This window comes from Syngnathus typhle, linkage group LG19 (assembly GCF_033458585.1).
Source record: "Syngnathus typhle isolate RoL2023-S1 ecotype Sweden linkage group LG19, RoL_Styp_1.0, whole genome shotgun sequence".
Classification (NCBI taxonomy): domain Eukaryota; kingdom Metazoa; phylum Chordata; class Actinopteri; order Syngnathiformes; family Syngnathidae; genus Syngnathus; species Syngnathus typhle.
The window spans coordinates 8850411-8874064 of NC_083756.1; the positions used below are offsets into that span (position 1 = coordinate 8850411).

Consider the following 23654-nt stretch of genomic DNA (forward strand, 5'->3'; position numbering starts at 1 on the left):
GTAAAAGCTGACTGTAGTTTCTTTCTTTTAGGGCACTTATACACTGTCAAAAAACGTTAGTCTTAAAGGTAATGAATTAGTATAGTCCATTTTTTAGGGGGGAAGACATATACATTTACACGCATACATACATAGCTCTATCCTGGTCTTGCCTGTAGAGGGCGGAATGACGCATTCCCTGCGTAAAGACTGCCGAAACAGTAATAGAAGAAGAATATTTGTCGAATGCCATATCCTTTTTTGGTGTTGTGATTCTCGTACTTAGGCGAAGCTGGAGTGTTGGACGCGAGTAAAAAAAGCATCCCCAGTAAGTTTTGTATTTTCGATACCTTTTGCTTCCTTTGTTGTATTTAGTTGTGGTTGTTGTTGTTTTTGTGTGAGCTTTGACGTGGCAAAGAATTTTGACGAGCGATTGCCTTTCCCTTTTTCATCGTCAGAAATGTCGAAGTCATTGAAGAAAATAGTGGATGAGAATCGGGAGAAGAACCTTCCCGATGTTGAAATGTGTGACAGAGGCATTTCCAACATGTTGGATATCCCCGGACTATGTAAGGATGCATTACTTAAGCGAGCTCATCGTGAAGTGAACGAACTGTGTACCCACCCACCCATCCATTCTGCCCCTGAATTTAAGGGACTGTAGTCATGCTACAGCAGGTTCAAAAGTTTATTTGGATTCCAAAGACCTAATTGTCCTATTGTAAACGTTGTAGTTATATATACAGTTTGAACATTAAGGCACAATCCAAACACTTCATTTCAGAGTTCATTCATCTTCTGTCTATTCAAAAACAATATACTTATGTGCATATATCTATATATATGTGTGTGGTATTGTTAAATATTGATTGATTTGATGTGCTTTGACTTTTTAGTCACTTTGTCCCACATCACTCAATTGGTCCTGAGTCACAACAAGCTGACAGGTAAGCCACAATATGCTCTTGTTTGATGATCCGATGGCACTCGTGCCATAAATCCTGTATACCATTTCTAATGGATTCATCGAGGGAAGGCAATGTGCAGAACGTTTTCTTTTTCTTTTTTTCAGTGGTGCCAGCCAACATATCTGAGCTGAAAAACCTGGAGGTTCTCAATATGTTCAACAACCAAATTGAAGAGCTCCCAACTCAAATTAGCAGTCTTCAGAAGTTGAAGCACCTTAATCTCGGGTACGCTTGCTCTTTCCACAAGGAACAACAGACGGCTCTTTTAGAAGGGACGATATAGTCTAGTACTGTTTGACGAAGCTTTCTTGCGTGTGTGGTAAAACAATGGCTGGATTTTGTGCGCAGAATGAACCGCCTTTACAACTTGCCCAGAGGCTTTGGTTCTTTGCCAGCGCTTGAAGTTTTGGACCTCACCTACAATAACCTAAGTCAAGATTCATTGCCCGGAAACTTCTTCTATCTAAGTAATTGCTCTGTAAATAACATTTTTAAAGAGTGGCATCACACCTGTCCATACATGTATGTGTTTTTTATGTCGAGGCCTTCTCTGAACACCAATATCAGTTATTTGTCGCAGCAAAAATAACTATTGTAAATGTAGAGATGTAAAAAAGAAAACCTCAATTTGAAATATTTCATATGGCACCAGTAGAGTCTTGAATGAGTCAATAAATAATTACAATATATTTTTACATTGACAAACAATGGTTCTTGTATTCCAGCAACTCTTCGTGCTCTATATCTGAGTGACAATGACTTTGAGGTCCTGCCAGCTGACATCGGAAAGATGACCAAGCTGCAAATAGTAAGTGGATGGCAAAATGTCATCTGAGCTAAATAATGTGCAATTGTGATGATTTGAAATGTGAAATCAACTGAATGTTTTCACCCAGTTGAGCCTCCGGGACAACGATCTGATCTCACTCCCAAAGGATATCGGGGATTTGGTACAACTCAAGGAGCTTCACATACAGGGCAATAGACTGACTGTACTACCTCCGGAACTCGGTAATGACCAGACAATGATCTGACCAACCTTTTACAAGAATATATCAATTTGTCATATTCGCTGAAATTCAAAAAATGCTAAATACGCAGCGTAGATTCTGAAATGATCGCTGGTGGCGCCTCTACTGATCCAAATGAAGTCTATAAAATGTCCTCTGATTATTCTTTAGGTAATCTGGATTTGACTGGTCCAAAACAGGTCTTCAAAGCCGAGAACAATCCCTGGGTCACTCCCATAGGTGACCAGTTCCAACTGGGAGTCTCGCATGTTTTTGAATATGTTCGATCTGAGACCTACAAATAGTACGTATAAGCACACTGCCACACGTGCATATAATCAGCGTATTTTACGTGACTTATTTATTGTTTGTAATCATTTGTCGAGCTGCCGTACATGCTGACCCATGCTGAAAATGACTACTTTGACGTGTTTGAATTGAAAGCAATCCTTCCACTTTTGTCAAGTCTTAGCTTACCATTGGCTCTTTGGCCAAACTCTGTATTGTAGCAGCCCATTAATTAGTCGTTAAAACATTCATTTCTTCCCATTTCATGTCCCCATAACAAAGTTTTCTTTTTCTTTCATCAGCCTCTATGGCAGACACATGCAGGCCAACCCCGAACCTCCAAAGAAGAACAATGACAAGAGTAAGAAGATTAGCCGTAAACCACTGGCAGCCAAAAACAAATGAAAACTCGACGTGAATGTTAGGGTTCTTTTAACTAGCCAGACTCACTGCATGTGCCTTTCAGTAGCTTCATTTTCAAAGCGATTTTTAACTAGAATGATCAACAAGATCATTTCCCAGATTTTCCTTTCTAAATCATTGCTTGTTCAGGTACATACATCATGTAGCAGACAAAATAATATTTCAAAAGTGAAATGAAGTTCATTGACTTTACAGTAATGGTTTGTAAACGTCATTTCACTTCTCAAATAACAGTGTTCATCTGCTATATATGCTGTATTTGACTGACATTTTTGATCAGAACAACCAATGATTGATAAAAGAAAATCCTGAAAATTGTCTCAACTTTTTATACAACTGTATATGTATTTGTATATATATATTGCATATTTTCACTTTAAAAGATGGCTATATAAAAATAGATTTAGATTTGTTTTGTATTCGTGAATGGAATCAGTATTAAGGCTTGTCAGACTAGAAGTTTTATCTCCTTTCGGAGGCTTTTCCATCGCATTTTATGGAGACGACACATAACATATATAACGTCACGCTGTTGCCACATGTAACAAATGAATGTACATGGCTGTTACTAACACCACAAATGTGGATGATTTGTGCTTCAAGCCTGGATTAAATCATAGTCAAACTCACGCTCACTGAGCGGGCCTGCAGTTAGACGGGGGGTTTTATATATATATATTTGTGTGTATTTATATGTATATGTGCATGTGTATATATATATATATATATAGATATATAGATATATATAGATATATGTGTATACATGTGTGTGGCGTCATCAAAACGGATCCGAAGACCCGAGGCCATGTGGTACCTACACCGCTAGATGGCGATAATATAATCGGGGAACCTCCCAAAGATCTTCTGAGGGCAGAGACTAGAACTTTGTGGGAGGGCGTTAAGTACCACGTGACCTATTTTCCTAACTTCTTTGGCTCTCCTGAATTTGGCTGACTAGTAAGTACTAAAGGAGCTTGAGGAAATGTCAAGTCAAAGTCTACGAAATTGGAAGTAACACCAGAATTTGAGACGTGAAGCCCTTTGCGTCGAATTTGATTAGCTTCTTTACCGACTGGTCGGTCACGCAGCATCTCTGTGGCAAAGAGACAGAGCAACCGACACGGATCCGACCCTTGTGCTGAAACAATGGCGGCTTTTAGTAAATATGTCACAGCGAAGAATTCCTCCATAGCAGGTGGCATTTTGCTGATGTTATATTTGCTGAAAAATAGAAGACGAAAGCCCAAGCAGGAGGGGTAAGTGGATAATGGTGTCAAATGAAAGTATTTTACGAAACGCTAAAAGCATTCCTCGATAGTGACTTTGACAGGTGACAGACAACCAAAGTGTGCTAAACCTAAAATTGCTGCTCGCTTTCTCCACTTTTCCTTATCGAATCTTCTCAACAGCACACTTCACCTCACCTTACAAGGTTAATTACATACTAACGAATGCCGTGTTTGGAATAGACACACTCAAATGCATTCTGTTTGCTATTGCATGTATTTTAAAAGAAAGAAAATATTGAAATGTATCCAGCTCGAATAATCACCTTGAACACATTTGGATGAAAGCCTTTGTTTGTACCAGCATGTTTTCGAAACAAATCTGAAGCATTACCATGTTCTCCATGGTTTAAGCTATGCCAAAGGTCATGGCTGCATTATCAAATCTTGGTTGGTTAACCTTTGCATCTCTTGTTGCCAAATTCGAGCAACATAGTTTACCAGCTCCCTGAAATCATATGAATAATTTTGCAGCGCAGATGTTATTACTTCATGAAGCTGTATTGTATTTTCTATTTAAACAAATACAAAGGTGCATGAACAGTATTCCCATCCAAATCGAATTGAACTTTTCAAACTAAAAGGCCGCTGAAATATGCATATGTCACTGTCATTGCACCTGATTAACAAAAAAAAAATATATATATATATAGCCATTGTAAATACAGACCAGATATACCTCCTCAGGTCTTCACCAGAAAAGGTCCCATTGAAGTCTGATTTGTATTTCAAAATGAAAAAGGCATACGACACTGTCATAAAAAAATTAAATATATATATATTTTCAAATGTTCTTTCTTTCAGTCCAAAGCAACGATCAGATTTGGTGCCAAACTTGGAGGTAAGTTGAATGTTTAATATTGCTCAATCTTTTTCAGAATTGCACTGCAGAAAGCAAGTATTTCATTTGTCATGGTTTTCTTACAGAAGGATGGCAAAAAAGACCGTGCGGCAGTTGACAGAATTTTCTTTCTTCGAATTATGCGGATATTGCGGATCATGGTGCCTCGGATTTTTTGCATGGAGGTAGGAATTCCTTTTTCTCTTTGGCTTGTATATCTACAAGTCTCTTCATTGCAGATGTAAATCAGTAATGTATAGATAGTGTAGAGAACAACCCTACTATATGGGGCAATACTTCAAGTATAATATTGCAATAGACATAAGTCATGTTTGCTGTTCGTTATGGTAGGGTTGGGTAATTTTGGAGAAAAAAAATCAAATAAATGAATGGAAAACTAAACTTGACCTGTCCAAATCCCACCACCTGCCAATTGACCTGACCTATTGCGCTGAACTATCACATACCGTGGAAATGTGTATTAGTACGGCCAAAAAAAAAAAAATCATTGAAAACTTGGAGGAACAACCAGAAAATAAATGAGTCACTAACAAGGGTTAAATAGTATACTGGAAAAAAAAGAACAAATGCCGGCTGTTCCTGCTATACGGTACATATATTACATTAAGGAGGAATAAAAGAACTTCTGATTCAGCTATATTATATTATTACTCCTTCTGCACAGATTCTGAAAACCATACACCTATTATTATTATTATTATAACTTGTCTGTACATTGGGATTTTACAATCATTATGTTCTTGTCACTGTTTGCATCTCAGACTGGATACCTGATCCTAATTGCTCTGATGTTGGTGGCAAGGACCTACTGTGATGTATGGATGATTCAGAATGGGACCATGATTGAAAGGTCAGACTGTTTGAACCACCGTTCGAATTGCTATATGCCAAAGACTTTGGCTTTAAATGTCAAATGTAGCAGACCCATCATTAATATGGTTGTTTGTGTATGTTGTTGTGCAGTGCAATCATTGGCCGCTCAACAAGTGATTTCAAGACCTTCTTGTTCAGCTTTATCCGATTCATGCCGCTCGTAAGTCCCTGTTGTATGTGTATTTTACGCTTCATACAAAGAATGCATATATTTACATTTTACAAAAAGCAATTGGCAAGGGATGGATTCTCTCATTCCTTCATTCATTCATGGGATGTGTTGCCTTCCAGATAGCCTTGGTGAACAACTTCCTCAAGTTGGGCCTGAACGAGCTCAAACTGAGGTTTCGAGAACGCCTTACAAAGCACCTGTATGACCAGTACCTACAGTAAGTCAGTCAGTCAGTCAGTCAGTCGCTGTGTTTCAATCACTTTTTCTTCTTGTGCCAGCCTGCTCAAAAAGAACCAATCAATTGTGCATGTATTTCCTGGAATCTTTGTTTGTGTCTCTCAGGGGCTTCACCTACTACAAAATGGGCAACTTGGACAACCGGATTGCCAATGCAGACCAGTTGCTGACTCAAGATGTGGAAAAATTCTGCAACAGTGTGGTGGAGCTGTATTCCAACCTCAGCAAGGTAGTGCATTTTCTCTCGGCATAATACTTTGGTTGGAGCTTATAAATAAAGCAATGACTAATGAGTCAATTACGTAAGCACATTGTTTTGGTGGAAGTTGTTGCTAAATCAAATGACACCGACATTTTTGTTCATGACACTGACAGTCAGTTTTGTCTTTTTTTTTTCTTTTTTTTTTGCAGCCTTTGCTGGATATCGGTTTATACATCTTCAAACTGACCTCTGCCATCGGGGCTCAGGTACGCTACACTGTGCTTCTTTTTTGCTCCCTCTTTGCCTGCCTGCCGTCTGTCAGGCAGCCAAGCATTTCTACTCATGGGCCTTCCTTGGAATGATTGATTTCATCCATCTATCCATTCCTTTCTACCTAGGGCCCTGCCGTTATGATGTCATACCTGCTCATCTCAGGTTTGCTGCTGACCAGATTGAGGAGACCCATCGGCAAAATGACTGTCACGGAGCAGCGCTATGAAGGGGAGTACCGCTATGTCAACTCTCGCCTCATCACCAACAGGTAAGCCAGCCAGCCAGCCAGCCGGAAGAATTCCAAGGTGATGCTTGAATACACTTTTTCTGAAGCGGCCTGTGCTTGCCTGCATGCACTGTTATCGCATCTTACATCTGGGCTCTTAAAGTCAAGATCAATCAAATGTAAATATTTGACTAAACGTAACCTGAGAAGTGGCATGTAGGGCATTCCGTAAAGCTTTTTTTTTTTCCTTTTCCTCCAGTGAGGAGATTGCATTCTACAATGGAAACACGAGAGAAAAACAGACCATTCACTCTACGTTTAAGAAACTTGTAAGTATTCTTTTCACAGCAAAAGGGCACATATTTGAATTGGCCTCCTGATTGTTGTCATTATTCGAAGGTTTTATTCAATTTAGTCAATTTGACCAATATTTGTTCAGAAATCCAATGTTCGGAATTTGAAACTTTTATTCATAGGAGTCAAAGGGCAACTATCGGAAAAAAAGCAAAAATAAAATGTCTTCCAGGTCGACCATCTGCATAACTTCATCTTCTTCCGTTTCACAATGGGATTTGTGGACAGCATAATTGCCAAATGTAAGTGCCAGTATTTCTTATCTTGAAGTATAAACAAAGCTCTTCTTTGAACTAGCAGTCACCCCACCCTGACTTTGGGCTGATACTTTTGCTTGTTTATGTGCTGATCTGCCGCAGACATCGCCACTGTTGTGGGCTACCTGGTGGTTAGCAGGCCATTCTTAAACCTCTCCCACCCGCGACATCAGCACAGCAGACAGTCGGAGCTACTGGAGGTCAGCGAGAGCAGCAAAAATGCAAATCCTATTTTCCACATCCAACGTCACTGAATGACCCAAATAAAGAAGAATCAATTGATTTGAAAAATGACAATGATGAGATTCACGCATTGTTCTCCATATTTTCTGCAGGATTATTACCAGAGTGGGAGGATGCTCCTTCGCATGTCCCAGGCGCTCGGCAGAATTGTTCTCGCCGGTCGAGAAATGACTCGGCTCTCGGGGTTAGTATTAGGAAAGGTTTGCGTGAAAAGATTGGTGTGATCTTCTCTGCTCGAATCGCTCGTTTGATTCATCTCATACGGTGGTCTTTTTCCTCCCCCACAGCTTCACAACTCGTATCACTGAACTGATCAAAGTCTTGAAGGATTTAAATTCTGGCAAATATGAACGCACCATGGTCTCCCAACACAAGGGTATATATATATATATATATATTTCTTTTGTTGGTCATCTGTTTTCTCTTGCCGGCTGCCCTTTGTCGAGCTATTTTGGGTTGCTAATGGTCGGCATGCTCAAGAAACAGTCCTAGGTCTCGCCTGATCAATACAAAAAATAAGTGGAGCGGCCGAATGTTTCTTGTCGCTTTCAGAGTCGGACACAACAGAAAGTCTGACCCTGGTGCCTGGAAGAGGTCAAATTATCAACAGAGATAACATCATCAAGTAAGTTTGTTTGAAAAGCAAAATGAAAGATTTGCAGGAAGCGCCAGGTCGCTCACCTGATGGCAAGGTTCTTTTAAGAGAGCCCATTTGCAGAAGCATCGGAGCCTTTCCTAAAGCCTTTTTCTCTTTCAGATTTGACCATACGCCTTTAGCCACGCCAAATGGAGACCTTCTGATCAGAGACCTTACGTTTGAGGTCAACTCATCCCTTTTTTACTTCATTGAATGTGTTCTGTCACAATCGTGCTCCGTATTATAACACGCTACTTGATTTCCCTGCCCACTAAAGGTGAGTTCTGGAACCAATGTTCTGGTGTGTGGACCAAATGGTTGCGGCAAGAGCTCGCTGTTCAGAGTCCTTGGCGAGGTCATTTTTCTTCTTCTTCTTCTTCTTTTTTGTTTTCTACACTAAGGAATTGATTCCATACATCAGAGAAATAATTATCCCAGGCAGAGAAAGGTGTGGAAAACAGGTCAGAGTGGTGGAACAGGTCACCCAACAGACCGAGGTGTGCAAAACAGGTTGGAAAGGGTGGAAGAGAATAAAGAAAAGCTATTCTCGTGCCCAGGCCTCAGTAGGAGGGCACATGAATATCACAGTTGGGATTCATATCCTGACTTCGGTGTAAAGTCCACTTGTCTGTGTGTGTGTGTGTGTGTGTGCCCTTGAGCAATGCCAGATTCTGAGTAGCTCACATTTGCATTCGAAAGAGATCCCATTATTGTTGCCGCATGTATGACCAATTTTTGTGAGATTTGAGTTTTCCTGCAAAAAACATTTCATGTTTCAGATCAAAAATAATAATAATAATAATTTCCATTGCTTTCCACTCAAAAGCAGTTCCTTATGGATCGAATTGAATTTTTATATAGCATCCAAGTGCAATTTAACGGTGATCTGTGTTTCATAGCTTTGGCCACTTTTTGGTGGACAGCTGACCAAACCAGAGAGAGGGAAGCTCTTCTATGTTCCACAGGTAAGATATGTACGAAACCCAAGTCCATGACAGTGACTTGATCAACCCCGTTCCACTCCAACCTCCCCAGAGACCCTATATGACCCTTGGTTCTCTGAGAGACCAAGTCATTTACCCGGACACCGTTGAAGAACAAAGGGAGAAAGGAATATCTGATCAGGTGGGAGGGAACCCTTTCATAGCAAAATGTTGGATTTGACTATGGGCTTTCAAAAGTACGACCAAAATTGTTCTCTCCAGGTATTGAAGGAATACTTGGATAATGTTCAGCTGGGCCACATCCTTAACAGGGAGGGCAGTTGGGACTCGGTGCAGGACTGGATGGATGTTTTGAGTGGAGGAGAAAAGCAGAGGATGGCTGTGAGTATCTCTTCACTTAGGCAAAGCCATTCAATGGACTTTTGTCACATCATCAATGTGTGGCTGCTAATGCTTGTTGTTTTTTTGTTTTTCGTCTTTCTCTACTGTCTTTGCAGATGGCCCGACTGTTCTATCACAAACCCCAATTTGCTATTCTGGACGAGTGCACCAGTGCAGTGAGTGTTGATGTGGAACACTATATCTACAGCCACTGCAGGATGGTACGATCGCACACTTCTCATCAAACGCTAGTATGATGTAAAAGAAGTCCATGTGTGCTTCAAACTCATAAGCTAAAAAGTTGGCTTGTTCTTTAAAATACTTTGTTCAAAGTGCAACCAAGGTGTGTGTGGGGGGGGGGGGGGGGGGACAATTTTTAACTTGCAGACTTCAACTTTTTATTGGGTAATGCAAAAGCAACATAAGTCATTTAATTTAATTGTTAAATCGTCCTATTTGTTTTGTTTTGTAGGTGGGCATTACTTTGTTCACAGTGTCTCACAGAAAGTCTCTTTGGAAGCATCACGAAGTAAGTATTGATATCAATTCCACTTTTTTTCATAGCGCATGAGAATACACCGTTCTAACCAAGTCATCCTTATACATTTGTTCAAACACGAACCAAAATAAATAGCTTCATCCATGTTTTTGAGGAAGCCCTAAAGTACCCAGTCTATCAATATGATCAACAAAGAACTTAATAGAGCTAATGCAATTTGTTGACTTAGCAGCGTTGTTTATTAGGCCTGATTCTGTTGTGACAACGATTTTTGCGTCAACCTTTCTCGTTTGTTTTCTTTTTCTTTCTTCTTCAAAGTATTACCTGCACATGGATGGCAGAGGAAGCTACGAATTCAAACCCATCACAGAGGAAACTGTGGAGTTTGGCTCATAATTGGTTCCTCCAGTCCTCACTGAAATGCACTTGTCTACTAATCCAGTCCAATCTTTGCACAGAAAACGGTGCCTATACTAGAATATGAGGTCATGGTATTGTAATGTGTGGCTTTGGTTCGGTTCAGTTCTTGGGACCTATAATTGTTCATTTGTCCGATGTAATAATCTCATGAAGCAGACTAACAACGGTTGGCATCATGTTTTATAGTGAAGAATGTCCAGGGCAGGGCAGAGCAGGGCACAGAAACCGATTGAGTTTGTCTTGATTTCAGAGGAAAGTCTTCCGTTAGCGTCCATGCCCAAAAAATGTCTCTTTATATGTTTTATACTGTGATGGCCTGATTGTGATTGAGAAGTGGTGTGTCCATGTTGGCCACTCAACCCTGAGTCAGCTGAGATGTTAAAGCAAGAGCAACATAATTAAAGAGATGGACAGTAAAGTGAAGATGGCTCATTTTTCTAGCCCACTTTATGTATTATTTGGCAAGTTAGCATTTTGTATTTTATGAGGAATAGGGCCATGCACCCTTCCCCTTCATGTAACATGTACATGAATTAAATACTAAAAAAAACTTCAAGATTAGCCTACACTTACATCATACCGTTAAATGTAAGTTAAAAAAGTACAAGAGTGGTTTAATTGAATTGTCTTTATTCTAAAACAAAAATAAAATATATTGTGAGAAACAAATGAAAATACAACGACGCGTCTGCGTTTTGGGTTCCCTGAATTTGACCATAAAATAGCAAAAGTGTACCGTGTGTCGCCCTCTGCTGGTCAGTAGGAGAAATTACGCAGGAGAAAGACGTATTCGTTTTGGATTCCCTCAATTTGACCATAAGATTGCAAAAGTGTACCGTGTGTCGCCCTCTGCTGGTCAGTAGGAGAAATTACGCAGGAGAAATGATATGTATTCGTTTTGGATTCCCTCAATTTGACCATAAGATTGCAAAAGTGTACCGTGTGTCGCCCTCTGCTGGTCAGTAGGAGAAATGACGCAGGAGAAATGACATGTATTCATTTTGGATTCCCTCAATTTGACCATAAGATTGCAAAAGTGTACCGTGTGTCGCCCTCTGCTGGTCAGTAGGAGAAATGACGCAGGAGAAATGACGTATTCGTTTTGGATTCCCTCAATTTGACCATAAGATCGCAAAAGTGTACCGTGTGTCGCCCTCTGCTGGTCAGTAGGAGAAATTACGCAGGAGAAATGATTCATATGTATTCGTTTTGGATACCCTCAATTTGACCATAAGATTGCAAAAGTGTACCGTGTGTCGCCCTCTGCTGGTCAAGGTGAGAAATGACGCAGGAGAAATTACGCATATTTATTCGTTTTGGATACCCTCAATTTGACCATAAGATTGCAAAAGTGTACCGTGTGTCGCCCTCTGCTGGTCAAGGTGAGAAATGACGCAGGAGAAATTACGCATATTTATTCGTTTTGGATACCCTCAATTTGACCATAAGATTGCAAAAGTGTACCGTGTGTCGCCCTCTGCTGGTCAAGGTGAGAAATGACACGTAGATCCGTTTTAGATGCCCTGAATTTTTTTTTTTTTTTTTTAAATCATAGTACAATGAGTTAAAGCACACCAATGGGGTTTGTATTTCCTTATAAACTTTATTAATTCCTCTTTTTTTATTTACAAATACATAATCTAACCATCTGATATGAAACGTGTGTATTTACAAAACAGTCTTGATACTGTATGGAACAACCTGATATAAGTTAGTCAAATACATTAACGCTGCAGGTTTCTTCTTTGACAACAAATGGAAAAGCAAAGAGTTGTCATTACAAATCTACACTGGAATGAGGCCAGTAACGTTGCCCATAAAGCTTGAAGCACCCCTGTGAGAAAAAAAAGCTTTGAAACGATCATTCGTGACAAATGCCATTGAAAGAGTCGCGGAAACAAATGCAATCAAAACAGTCACGTAAACAAACGCCATGGAAAGAAAACAAAAGCGGCCGCTCGCAAGGCACGTCGCCTGTCGTCCTTTTGCCGGTCACACGGCCGAGCTGCCGTCGTGCCCGAGGATGTGACTGATGTTGTGCGCCGGCCTGTTGTGTTGCTTGCTCGGATCGGCGGCAGACGCGTTGCTGAGCGACAGCAGCGGCGACATGGGCATGGCCGAGCCGTCGGCGGCCATGCCGGCGGTGATCTCCGGGAAGAGCGACGTGAGGCTGAAGTTGGAGATGTGCGGCGTGATGCCCGACGAGTTGGCGATGGGCATGGGCGGCATGTCGGGCAGCAGCGGGAAGCTGGCCTGGGCGAAGCCGACGGCGCGCGGCGGCGATAGGATGGAGCCGAAGCGGTTGTTGAGCCCAGGCGGGGCGCTGGGCTTGTCGGCTCCGGGGCTGCTGAACATCTGGTTGGAGAAGTACTGCAGGGTGACGTCGCCCGGCAGGCTGGGGTGGGCGGCCGGCGAGTAGGACGGGTAGAAGGAGGGTAAGGTGTTGGCTGGCTCCACGGGCAGCAGGGAGGGCGTGCGCGAGCTGTTGGGCTGACTGACTGGCGGGATGAAGGTGGAGTTGGTGTTGATGGCCGGGTTCATGCCACCCTCGGGGATGAACGGGAAGCCAAAGTTCTGCGCCAGGTGCTGCTCGGTCACCAGGTTGTTGTCGCCAGACGTTTGGGCGCCATCCGCCATGAAGCGGACGATGGTGCTGCGCCGCGCCTCGCCGCCCGACTGCGGCCGGCCCAGAAGCACGCCGCCTCCGGAAGGCAGGGGCAGGTGGCCCTCGGGCTCAAAGGGGTTGGAGGACCGCAGCGTTCCCGAACGGGGGCGCTCGCCCGCGCGCAGCTTGGCGGGCGGCGCGTGGCGCGAGTGCTGACTGACGGGCGGTCTCGATGCCACCGGCGTGCGGCCCGGCTCAGGGGGGTGGGCCACCCGCACGCTGCCGCCGCCGCCGTGCATATTAGTGTTGACCTGAGAAATGTGGCTCTTGTTCATGGCGGAGGGTTTCTGGCTGGGACTGGAGACTTTGGCCTGGATGTCTGTGGAGGGGTACTCCATGCTGACCGCTGGTGGGCAGCACTGCACCGTCCTCTGGTGGTTCCCCTCAGGTGAAAGGAGGCTCTGCATGAAACTCTGATGACAAGCTTCCTGCTCGCGCAGCAGCGCCGGTCCCACGTGAGAGCCCTGCTGCCCGATATGGACACCCGCATAGCCGCTCGCGCCGCGGTTCCTGCCGTCTGCCAAGGGGGCCGTGCCCATTCGGAAGCTTCCCTGCTGCTGCTGCTGCTGCTGCTGCTGCTGAGCCCTCTGCGACTTGGGGGCCATGTCGCTGCCGCCCCGAGACACCTGAGCCTCAAAACCGGCCAGCTGATGCGCACCCGGTCCAGGCGGCATGCTTTTGAACGGCGGGCACTCCGACACGCGCTGAACGTCAGCCGGGCCCGGGTGGTCCGAGGGGAGTCGGCCCTGCGGGTTGTGCGGCACGTTGCCTTTACCTCGTCCCGACGCGTCCATGTAGCCGCCGCGCAGGTTGGCCTGATCGGGTACGGTGCTGCCGCGGACTGGCTGGAGGTGGTGCGCCAGGCGCTGCTGCTGCTCGGCGCTCGTCGAGCTTTTGCCGATGAGCGCCTCGGCGGAGTAGTTAGAGACACGATGGCGCTCCTGGCGGGATGGCGCGCACGACAGCTCAGACGAACGTGACGCCGGGTTGCCGGGCGACGGAATGAGCTGCTGCTGCTGTTGTTGCTGCTGCTGCTGCTCCAGATTCCTTGAAGTCATCATCCTCTGCATGGCAGCGTGGTCTTGAGCAGGCTGAGGGGAAAGGCACGGCACAGTTTAGATGGCCAAATGTGGCCTGGAGCGAAGCGAATGCTTGACTCACCTTGGCCAGGTGGTTGGTGTGGTGGGCTCGGGCTCCGGCTGCCTGCGCCTCGCAGCTCTTGTCCTGGTGTCTAAAGTGCTGTTGTTGCTGCATGTGTTGTTGCAAGTGCTGCTGGTGCCTGCTGTGGGAGTTCTGTTGCTGCTGCTGCTGCTGCTGTTGCTGCAGCTGTTGATGGTGTTGTTGGTGTTGTTGGTGCTGCTGCTGCTGCTGAGTTTGATGCGAGGGCACTTGGTGCTGTTGCGGATGCGACTGTTGGTGCTGCGTGGACTGCTGCTGCTGCTGCTGCTGCTGCTGCTGTTGGTGGGCCTGCTGTGGTTGCGGCGCGTGCTGCTGATGCGGATGCTGCTGTTGGACTGTGGACTTTTCCAGGTGGTGCTGCTGCTGGTGCTGCTGCTTCTGTTGCATGGCGGCAGCGGGCGAGCCGGTCTGGCTGCCTCGGACCAGCCCCCTCTTCTTCTGCGCATGTTGCTCTTGCTGGAGCGCCCTCTGGTGTAGCGAGTGGCGCTGCACAGGGTCCGCCTGGGTCAGATGGTGTTGCAGATGGTACAGGTGGTGGTGCTGCTGCTGCTGCTGCTTCATGTAATGATTGGCTCCCAGGTGCTGGCCCGGCTGGGTTGCAGAATGTTGCGGATGGAGCAAGCCCTGCTGGTTCTGCTCACCGGGGCGGTGGGCGTCCGTGGCTCGGACTACGGGGCTCATGAATGAGTTTGTGGAGAAGAGCGAGCCTTCCGTGTTAATCCTCGCCATAGCCGAGGATGAGGGAGGCAGTTGTCCTCCCATCATCTGGCCGTGGTCCGCTCCTTTCACGTCCATGTGGCCCACAGTGGGCGGCGGCGGCGGCGGCGGGCACGGCTTTGCTCGTTTGCCTGTGTTGAGCATCGCCTCCTCCTGAGCTTGGCGCTTGGAGAGAATCTTGACTTGTCGCTCCGCCTGAGCCCTCATCAAAGCTGTTTTCATGGGGGCGTACTCATTCAGCTGAGCGGCGCCGGAGCAAGGCGAGAGCGCGTTGTTGGACTGTTGGGAAATGTGGACCGAGGCGGCGGTGGCGCCGGCGGCGGCCGGCGAGGGCACCGGGCACTGCTGGCTCGGCAGACTGGGAGAGCCCGAGTAGGATTGCTGAGAGGAGCTGGGCCTGATCAGGTTGTTGATGCTCAGGCTGGCGACGCTGCCACTTTGGGCTGAGCTCTGAGTCTGGCCCTGAGACTGGGTGTATGGGATGAGATGAGACGGGTTCTGCGGATGCCTGATCCCACCGACGGACCCGTTGCCAACCTGTCCTCTGACAGACACCTGAACTGGAGGCTTGGCTGCATCTGCAGGTTTGCTGACTTCCACCTGCTGCACAGCGGCGGGAGCTTTTTCTTTACTAGCGGGAGCTTTGGGCGCTTGCCACGGGGCTGGGGGCGCCTCGTTCCTGCCGCAGCTCCCGGCCCTCCTCCCTGGGCTGTCTTGTTCGAACATGGCCAAAGCCAGCATCTCGGCCTGTTCGGACGTGAACGTAAATGTTCCAAAGGAGCCGGAAGAGGCACTCATGCCCTGACCCTGACCTTGAGGGAGCATGGAGGCCACGGAGAAGCCCCGGCCTGCCCCTGCGACCGTGGACATGGAAGCGTCCGTCACGGGAGGCTCTACAGTTTGGTCATCAAGGTTAGTGTAAAGCCCTTGAGATGCCACAAGGTCTTTCTTGGGTGTCGTATCAGGTGTGGATGGTGCTAAACTTGCAGCGGGTCTTTCTTCCTGGGCCTGGCGGTTCTTGGCCGCCGGCTGAGGAACTTTGACTTGGGTCGGCACCGTCGTGTCAGGCGTTGCGCTAACCGACGACGGCGGAGTTGTGGATGAAGCGGCGGACTCTTTACTACAAGGCACTGATTTGATGTCGGTAGGTCGTTGGGGACAAGACACTGATTGTGTAGTCGTGGCAATTATTGAAGTAGGACATGCGGCGCAAGGAGCGGTGGCGCCGTTCACTGCGCCACCATTCACGGCGCCGCCATTCACGGCGCCAGGGCCAGCGCTCATAGTCGTGACAACGCTCGTGCTCGCTTCAGACGGCGCCGGGAGGAGAGCGACGTTACTTTGCACCGTCGCTTGGGATCCTGCAGTCTCGCTCGGCGCCGAGAGGAGAGCGACGTTACTTTGCACCGTCGCTTGGGATCCTGCAGTCTCGCTCGGCGCCGAGCCTCCGTTTGAAGCGGCGGTGGCGTTGTCATTAGTGGGCTCGGCTCGGCTCGGCGTGACCGATGTGGCGCTGACGCTCGCAACTGCGCTCGGCGCAACACTTGTGGTAGCTTTACTGACAACAACATCATCGGGATTTGCGCTAAGACTTTGCGGCCGGGACTGACGCGATACGCTGGCGGCGCCGCCGGATGGAAGAACGATTTTCGGCGGGCTTTTTGGGGAAATGACACTCGGTGTGCTTTGGGCGGTTGCCGTCGTGGCGGCTACGGGAGGAATGTCCGAGGCCTGAGATGCGCTCGCCTGGCCGGGCTGACTTTTCTTTGACGCTTTGGTCCTTTTGGCCGTTGAGCGTTTAGCTCGAGGCGTCGTCCGCTGCCTCTTCCCGGCAGGATTGGGCCCGTCGCTCGCCGGTCGTCCGGATGTAACCCGACTCGGCTCGGGAGCCTGGAATGACCGGACGGGCGGGACCACCGTGGCTCCGGGGACTGTCCCGGGAGCAGGTTTGGGCTGGACCACGGCGGACGGCGCAGCCGGAGGCGGGCCGTCGTTGGCGCTCTGGCTAGAAATGCTAAGCGGAAGGCCCTGAGAGATGCTCTGGTTCAGACTACTGAGGGCCCCGAGACTCTTGAGAGCCACGTTGGTGGTGGGTTCCTCCGTGGTGGTAGGCTGGACGAGTTGGATTGTACGTTGGGAAGCGTTTTTGTCCAAAGTCTTCACGGGCTTTAAGGCAAAAAGCTGCCCGTTCACAGTGATGGTTTGCGGGCTGGTGTGGGCGCCGGCAGACGCCTGGCTCATCTGCGATGAATTGCTCGCTGGAGGCTGAGTCGGACGTGGGAGAATGGGCACCAGCTGCTTCCCGCCCACACTCTGCAACGTGGCCGTTGAAGCGTTGGCTGTTTGACTCGCCGTTATGGAAGCGGCGGCGGCGGCGGCTGTGGAGGGCACCAAGCCGACCTTGGGATTCTGAGGGGCCGGCGCGGCTTGATTGGGAGCTTGGATGATGACGATATGTTGACAGGGTGTCGGGTTGCTCGCTTCTTCTCTCATGACCGGCTGACTCGGGCAGGAGTTGGCCTGCTGCAGAATGACCACGCTGGGGTTGCTGGCGCTCTGCGGCGCCGTGGCCGCCGCGCCGCTCGGCTTGACCTGCAGTACCTGCATGGTCTGAAGGGTCAGGGGCAGCACGGTGGCCTGCTGTGGAGTTTGAGGGAGAAGCGTCGCCGGGGGCTGAGGAAGGAGAGATGGCGGCTGGAGGACGGCCGACTGGGCTTGGGACGCCGCGGCCGGCTGCGGGAGCACGGCGCATTGGGGCTGCGGGGCGAGGAGCGGGACGGCGGGTCGCAGCTGGGGCGGCCTGGCCTGCAACTGTGCGCTGATGGGGGCCTGTTGTACAGGCACAGGAGGCGGCTGCATCTGGATTTGAATGGGCTGAACGGGAGGACACACTGTCACCTGGTGGCCGGTGCTGCCGAGACTCTGGCAAACGGGCTGCACCGTGTTGCCTGCCATTTGCAGCGTCGTCCACGTGGTTTGCGTGCTCCCCGCCGCCCCGGTTCTGAGAAGGCCTTGACTGTTGGGGAGGGCAGTGTAACTTACGGTCCTGAGGGCGGCGTCCTTTGCACTCTGATTTATTGTGGCCAGGCAGGAGACGGCCGGCGGAAGCTGAGAGGCTGAACTCGGAGCTACGTTGGTCAGGGCGCCGGTGGCAGGTGGCAAGCCGGTGTTCTTCCCGGCCGGTAGCTGGAGGGTGATGTAGGACACGGAAGGCGGTGGCGGCGGCTTCTCGATCGCACGCTGCTCTACCGTGACGAGGCTCGAACCGGAGTTAAGCAAGGGAGCGGAAGAAGTCACTTGGAGCAAGGCTCCGTTTCCCCTCGCACCTGCGCTCACCTCCGATGGGGGCTGAAGCATTAAGGTGTCCGAGGGCTGCTTCCCGGGGCTCGTCTCTTTTCCCGCGGGGCGCTTCACGTTGCCGTTGGAATAGACGATTATGCCCTTGGGCAGCTGATGAGTGGGCGTGACTTTGGCCACTGTGGCACAGCGCTGTTTGCCCTTCCAGTGGACCGTGGGGTCTTCCAGGAGATTGATGTCGTGGGCTTTGAGAAGCTCGATGTAGTGGGCGCTCTCCTTGCGAAGATCCTCGCAATGACGCCGTAGTCGTCGGATCTCCTCCGCTGTAGAAAACACACATGTAAACCAAAACTGAAAAAATACTTGGGCTCACAATTTCTGAAGAGAGTTGTCCTTCGCCTATCCATTCGAGGGATGTACCGATTAATCGGTGGGCCGATTTGATTGGCTGATAGAAAGGCTTTTAAATGGTTCATTCCAGTTTTTTTCCAACTTTACCTTGGACTTTATCACCGCCTTCCAGGAGCATTGCATCATTTTGTTTTTTCAGCTCGGTGATGTAGCGAAAGGCCTGGTCCAGGATCATGTTCTTACTCTGTGTAAACAAATAGGGAGAGTGAATTGAATTGAATTGACGATACCTGCATCAAATGCAACTTAACCTGTTTAAGTGCTTGTGAACAGGGCAGCAGATTGCCAATGCGGTTGATCCCTGCGTTTATCTTCTCTTTGCGGTGCCTCTCGACTGAAGACGAGAGGAAAGGTGAGGGACTACAATGTAAGGACACGTGACATTTAAGCATTTGGATCATTTACCAGCATTGTGGGATTCTTTGTTTTTCTTCTTTCTGCAAAATAATGGGGAAACTCGGCCGATTAAATACAGGACGTCGGTTCTCACTGCAGTATTACTTCAAGTGTAACTTACTTGGGTTTTCGACCAGTTGTCTCGGTTTCCGTCATCTCGGGCATCCTTTCCCAAACAGGTGCCTGTCAGTCGAGTCGCCACACTCACCGCTTTGACCTGAGATCCTTCCTGTGGCCGTCCTGCCATGCAAACACAACTATATTCATAACATGTTCATAAGATTATACATTGAAGAAATGCTCTCATGGTGGCTTAAAAACAAGCGCTGCCATGTTCAAATAGACATAGTGCTTCTGCGCCAAGCTTTAGAAGGCACTGCAGCTAACCTTAACTCGTTGGCATTCATTTCCAACGTCGCAATAATTTCCAATTATAGTTGAATATTGAGCTGCGGCTTTCCTGTACAGATAGTAGTTATCAGGCGAGTTAATTATTAAAGACAAAACTAAGTAGCAATGAATGCTTAAGCCGTATAGCCTGCTAGTGGTTAGCCTAGCTCACTTTTGGAGCCGAAAAAGAGCGCCGTTTCGTTGCTAATCCGCTAATAAAACGATATTATAAGACCACATGTTCTCATTCACCTCTAGGTTGGACATTTTATGCAAGTGTCAGCGGCTGTGATAACTTAAGAGAGAGGTTTGAGAAGCTAACTGTTTTACTAGCTACCTAGCATGCTATGTCAATCCAGCTTCCAAAACAATCCGAGCAGGGGAAAGAGGCGGGCGCTCGGGAAGCCGAGAACCAATCAAATCTTAGAGTATGGGCGATGCAGCCAATCAAAACGGCTAAGTGTACAAGTGCGTCCGACTCGTTCGCTGGTTTGGTCTTATTTGCTCCCAAAATTGAACTATTTTTAAATGTTCGCAAATGGTTCTCATACGAAATTAATCGTGTTTTTTCAATATAATAAATAATTTTGTAGTCCTTCTCAAGCGAATCTCGTGACGGCGTAAACGTGTCATGATAACCATAGAACCGGAAATGAGTCATTTGACTTATAGTTTGATAACAGACTGCATGTTTACTGCAAATAGTAATTCGTTTATTTAGACGTTAAAAAGTCATACAATATAGAGCTCCAGAAAAAGATAAAATTCTTCAAAGAAAGAAACCATGCTTATACTACAGTAGAGAGAGGACACAAGTCTCCTTGCATGCGTTCGGAGTCAGACCTTCTTCTGGGTACAACGCGCTCTGCACACTTCAAGAAAACCACAAGCGGAACATTTCGGCGACCAATACTTGGCAGGAAGTTGTTGGGGGGGGGGGGGACGACCAGCTCTGCCGTGTCTCCTCCATCCCAAAAGACCTGGCGTTTCCCCTTTGGGGAAGAACGCATTGACATTCAATACTATTTCCCACACCCAGGAGAACCTCTGAAACACTTAACCTCTGCAATGTCAAATGAAAATAAAAGCAAACAAAACAACATCCCAATTGGTTGTTAATCAATTCTGAACGCACCACCACCACCACCTTGTTTACTGTTCCTCATGGCCTGTGGAGAAGACATTCCACCTGCCATAGGTTGTGGTTTGTTCAAACTGTTTCAAAACCACACACTATAGAAAACAGCCCCCCCCCCCCGAATTTACATTTTAGAACCGCATAAAACCCAAGTCGAACACAAAGTATGCATTGCAAATACCACACTCGGGTTGTCAATCGGAGGAGCGCTTTTTGGACACTCTGTATGAGTTACATGTGGGGAGAGAGGGATTCATTTGCCGGCTAATTGTGGTTTGATTTTTTTTCGTTTTTTCCCCCCCAATGTTGTCTTTGAAAGAGTCCTTGTGGGGTCGGGGCGTGTGTCACAGTTTATTTATGCGCAGGTCAGGTGTGCTGGTTTTTCCGAATTGCGGGTGACGCCCCGCTCGTCCTTCCGTTGCCACCCTACTCCGTCTTCTGAAGCTCTCTGCTGGGCGGCGCGCTCGGGCTGCGAAGGCTTTTCTGCAGGACGTGCGCGTCCGCCGGCTCTATCCTCTTGTAGTAGTTCTTCTTGGTCTCGATGATCTCAAAGCCAAACTTCTGGTAGAAGTCGATGGCTGACTCGTTGCTGATCTGCACGTGACTGTCGGAACGGACAAAACAATTCCATTTTTTAATACCTACCTCTTTTAGAACGCATGACTCCGATGGCCATTGAGAGGGAGAACATAGAGCCCTCACAGGTAAATGTTGTCAAAAGTGCCATCCTTCTCGCAGATGTTGAGCACGTGGTTCAGCATCTTTGTACCTACAAGTGGCCAAAAAATATTTGAAGTCAGGACTTTTACATTGTTTGAAAAGGGAAAAAACAATCCATCCATTTTGTGTGGCTCACCAATGCCAAGTCTCCGGTAGGGTGCGAGACAACCGAGGGTCATGATGTACAATCGCTTTTGGTTCTGAGAGTGGTCCACTCGGCAGCACACAGCCCCCACTGCGATGTCGTTGAAGTATGCTGCCAGACGGGGGGACCCCGCTTTTATTCCTCATCCTCTCAATGAGCTTTAAAGTACAGTTTCTGTATTCTGCATGCAGTCACTTACCGAGCTTGGCGAGCTCGCCCACCTCGAGCACGTCCTTGTAGAACTTGTCGTTGTAGCTGACGGGGAAGATGACCTGATTGAGGCGCTTCAGCTGCTTGATGTTGTGGGGCGTCACATCGCCCAGCTCGATCCGGCTACTGGAACAAGAGCAAAACGGTCAAAGGCTTGAAACACGGCCAAAGTCGCTCAGTGTGTGTGTGTTGCGCTTTTTCCTTTGTGTTTTTTCCCAGTGGGGATGACACCAGCACATGGCAAATACAAGCAACCACAGAAGAAGACTCTGACATTACGCTATGAACTCTTCCTGTGGTTAGAAAAATACCGTGCAACTTGGTTGCTAAAAATAATTTGGAAATGTGTTAACAAACAATAGCTCTAGTGTGACTGCACACAACAGCCTGAGTGAACGTGCACCATTCTCTTTCACATAGTCCCACTGACAATGCAGGAGAAAGGTGAGGAAGAACGGGCATCCGTCCATTTTCTATAGGGCTTGGCCTCATTATGGTGAGCTGGAGATAATGCCAGTTGACTGCTCTCCAGTCAGTCACAGGGACATATAGATTGACGAGTCATCACATTCACCTTTATGGCCAATTTGGACTTTTCAGGTCAACTGAAAAGCATATTTTGAGGACGTGGGAAGATCAAGTGTGGACAGACATTGGTGCTTGTGGACATTTTGATAGTTTTCAATGAATTTAACATGGATGTCAAAACAGTACGTCTCATCACCGTAGGATAGAGGAAAGGGAATTTCGGTTTCTTTGTGACATATGAAGGGATTGACAATAAAGCAGACTTTGAGTATGCCAAATCTACACAGCCATGATTCGAACCCGCAACCTCAAAGCTGTAAGGCAATTGTTCGAACCACCAATCTGCAAAGTGAATCTCTTGACCCAAAAGGCACACTTGTCATTGCTGACATTTCGTGACTACATGACAAACTCCACATTTAGCGGTTGACTGATGAATACGTTTGATTACACACCAAAAGAGTTCGGATTCCACATTTTGGCTGACTGAATTCAACAGACTAACATCCACTTTAGCCGCTGTCTGAGTAGAGTAGGGAAGAAACCGCTCACGTTAGTTAAGTCTCGCGGGTAGCATCAACGGCACGCGTCCTACTCGCAACGCTTTGAAATCGGCGGGCGAACAGCGATGGCGTTCGGCCATCAACGGCGCTGTCGCGGGCTTCTTTTCATTTTTTTTAACCTCTGGCTCGGGTACCGAGTATAAAAATAGCTTAGCCGCTGGGCTAAGCTAAGCTACCTAGCTTGGCTAGCCTCACCGTCTCCTCCCCCGGTGACAAAATGCAGTCGTTGAACAACTTCGTTCGCGGCTTGAAAGCGGACACTCACCCTTTCATCGTAAACTGATATAATTGTCACCGAGTCTCGACTTTTAGCGTCGTAGCGGGCGGGCACGGGGAGATTTGACAGAGTTGGGGTCGGGGATGCCTTCCCGTTTGACTCTCCACATGTAGCTCGTTGCGATGGTTAGCTTAGCCGCCGCACCGCTTTCCACGATAGTGAGCAGACTGTCAACCCTGCAGAACGCATGCGCACTGTGGGGCAAGTGGTGTGTAGGGCCTGATTTTGGTCTGTCAGGATGTACACTCGACTTTCGGTTTCTGTTGGCTATCTAGCTTTTTGTGTTAACTGTTATTTCAAATGTAAAAAAAAAATAAGGAAATAAAACACAGATATAGAAAACAAAACATTGTTAGAAGTAACAAAACAGAAAGTAAAGGGGTCAACAACGCAATTCTATTCCCTATTCTATCTTGCAAATGTTAAATGGCTCTTTTAATGAGGTTATAAATGTAGAGACAAAACACCATCAACCATTTATGAA

General features: G+C 47.4%; 4 protein-coding genes across 6 annotated transcripts; 2 read left to right on the forward strand and 2 right to left on the reverse strand.

Annotated features, from left to right (window-relative positions):
• Positions 1 to 43: 43 nt before the first annotated feature.
• rsu1 (Ras suppressor protein 1) lies at positions 44 to 3297 on the forward strand. The gene is made up of 9 exons (XM_061265628.1): positions 44 to 307; positions 438 to 548; positions 876 to 926; positions 1052 to 1172; positions 1296 to 1414; positions 1673 to 1755; positions 1844 to 1958; positions 2129 to 2261; positions 2548 to 3297. The coding sequence occupies exons 2-9, from the start codon at positions 440 to 442 to the stop codon at positions 2648 to 2650; spliced, it is 834 nt and encodes a 277-aa protein (XP_061121612.1). The 5' UTR covers positions 44 to 307; positions 438 to 439; the 3' UTR covers positions 2651 to 3297.
• A 277-nt stretch (positions 3298 to 3574) lies between these two features.
• abcd3a (ATP-binding cassette, sub-family D (ALD), member 3a) lies at positions 3575 to 10957 on the forward strand. 2 transcript variants are annotated; one of them, XM_061265627.1, is made up of 23 exons: positions 3575 to 3924; positions 4759 to 4795; positions 4885 to 4980; positions 5578 to 5666; positions 5780 to 5849; positions 5981 to 6078; positions 6204 to 6327; positions 6510 to 6566; positions 6699 to 6841; positions 7059 to 7128; positions 7326 to 7395; positions 7513 to 7610; positions 7746 to 7837; positions 7941 to 8029; positions 8206 to 8278; positions 8411 to 8474; positions 8568 to 8645; positions 9190 to 9255; positions 9326 to 9415; positions 9496 to 9615; positions 9732 to 9836; positions 10088 to 10144; positions 10433 to 10957. In XM_061265627.1, exons 1-23 carry the CDS (start codon positions 3815 to 3817, stop codon positions 10508 to 10510), a joined length of 1974 nt encoding a protein of 657 aa, XP_061121611.1. In that variant the 5' UTR covers positions 3575 to 3814; the 3' UTR covers positions 10511 to 10957. The 2 variants fall into 2 exon arrangements, with proteins under 2 accessions (XP_061121611.1, XP_061121610.1); XM_061265626.1 differs by having other exon boundaries at positions 3576 to 3924; positions 4882 to 4980.
• A 1135-nt stretch (positions 10958 to 12092) lies between these two features.
• On the reverse strand, positions 12093 to 19991 carry LOC133143778 (basic helix-loop-helix domain-containing protein USF3). The gene is made up of 7 exons (XM_061265934.1): positions 19842 to 19991; positions 19321 to 19439; positions 19209 to 19240; positions 19055 to 19137; positions 18891 to 18987; positions 14361 to 18715; positions 12093 to 14290 (listed from the first exon to the last, which is right to left on the reverse strand). The coding sequence occupies exons 2-7, from the start codon at positions 19362 to 19364 to the stop codon at positions 12527 to 12529; spliced, it is 6375 nt and encodes a 2124-aa protein (XP_061121918.1). The 5' UTR covers positions 19365 to 19439; positions 19842 to 19991; the 3' UTR covers positions 12093 to 12526.
• A 289-nt stretch (positions 19992 to 20280) lies between these two features.
• Positions 20281 to 23361, reverse strand: naa50 (N-alpha-acetyltransferase 50, NatE catalytic subunit). Of its 2 annotated transcripts, none has more exons than XM_061265812.1 (5): positions 23159 to 23361; positions 21792 to 21925; positions 21584 to 21703; positions 21430 to 21496; positions 20281 to 21331 (listed from the first exon to the last, which is right to left on the reverse strand). In XM_061265812.1, the coding sequence occupies exons 1-5, from the start codon at positions 23164 to 23166 to the stop codon at positions 21154 to 21156; spliced, it is 507 nt and encodes a 168-aa protein (XP_061121796.1). In that variant the 5' UTR covers positions 23167 to 23361; the 3' UTR covers positions 20281 to 21153. The 2 variants fall into 2 exon arrangements, with proteins under 2 accessions (XP_061121796.1, XP_061121795.1); XM_061265811.1 differs by having other exon boundaries at positions 21792 to 21928; positions 23159 to 23360.
• Positions 23362 to 23654: the final 293 nt, after the last annotated feature.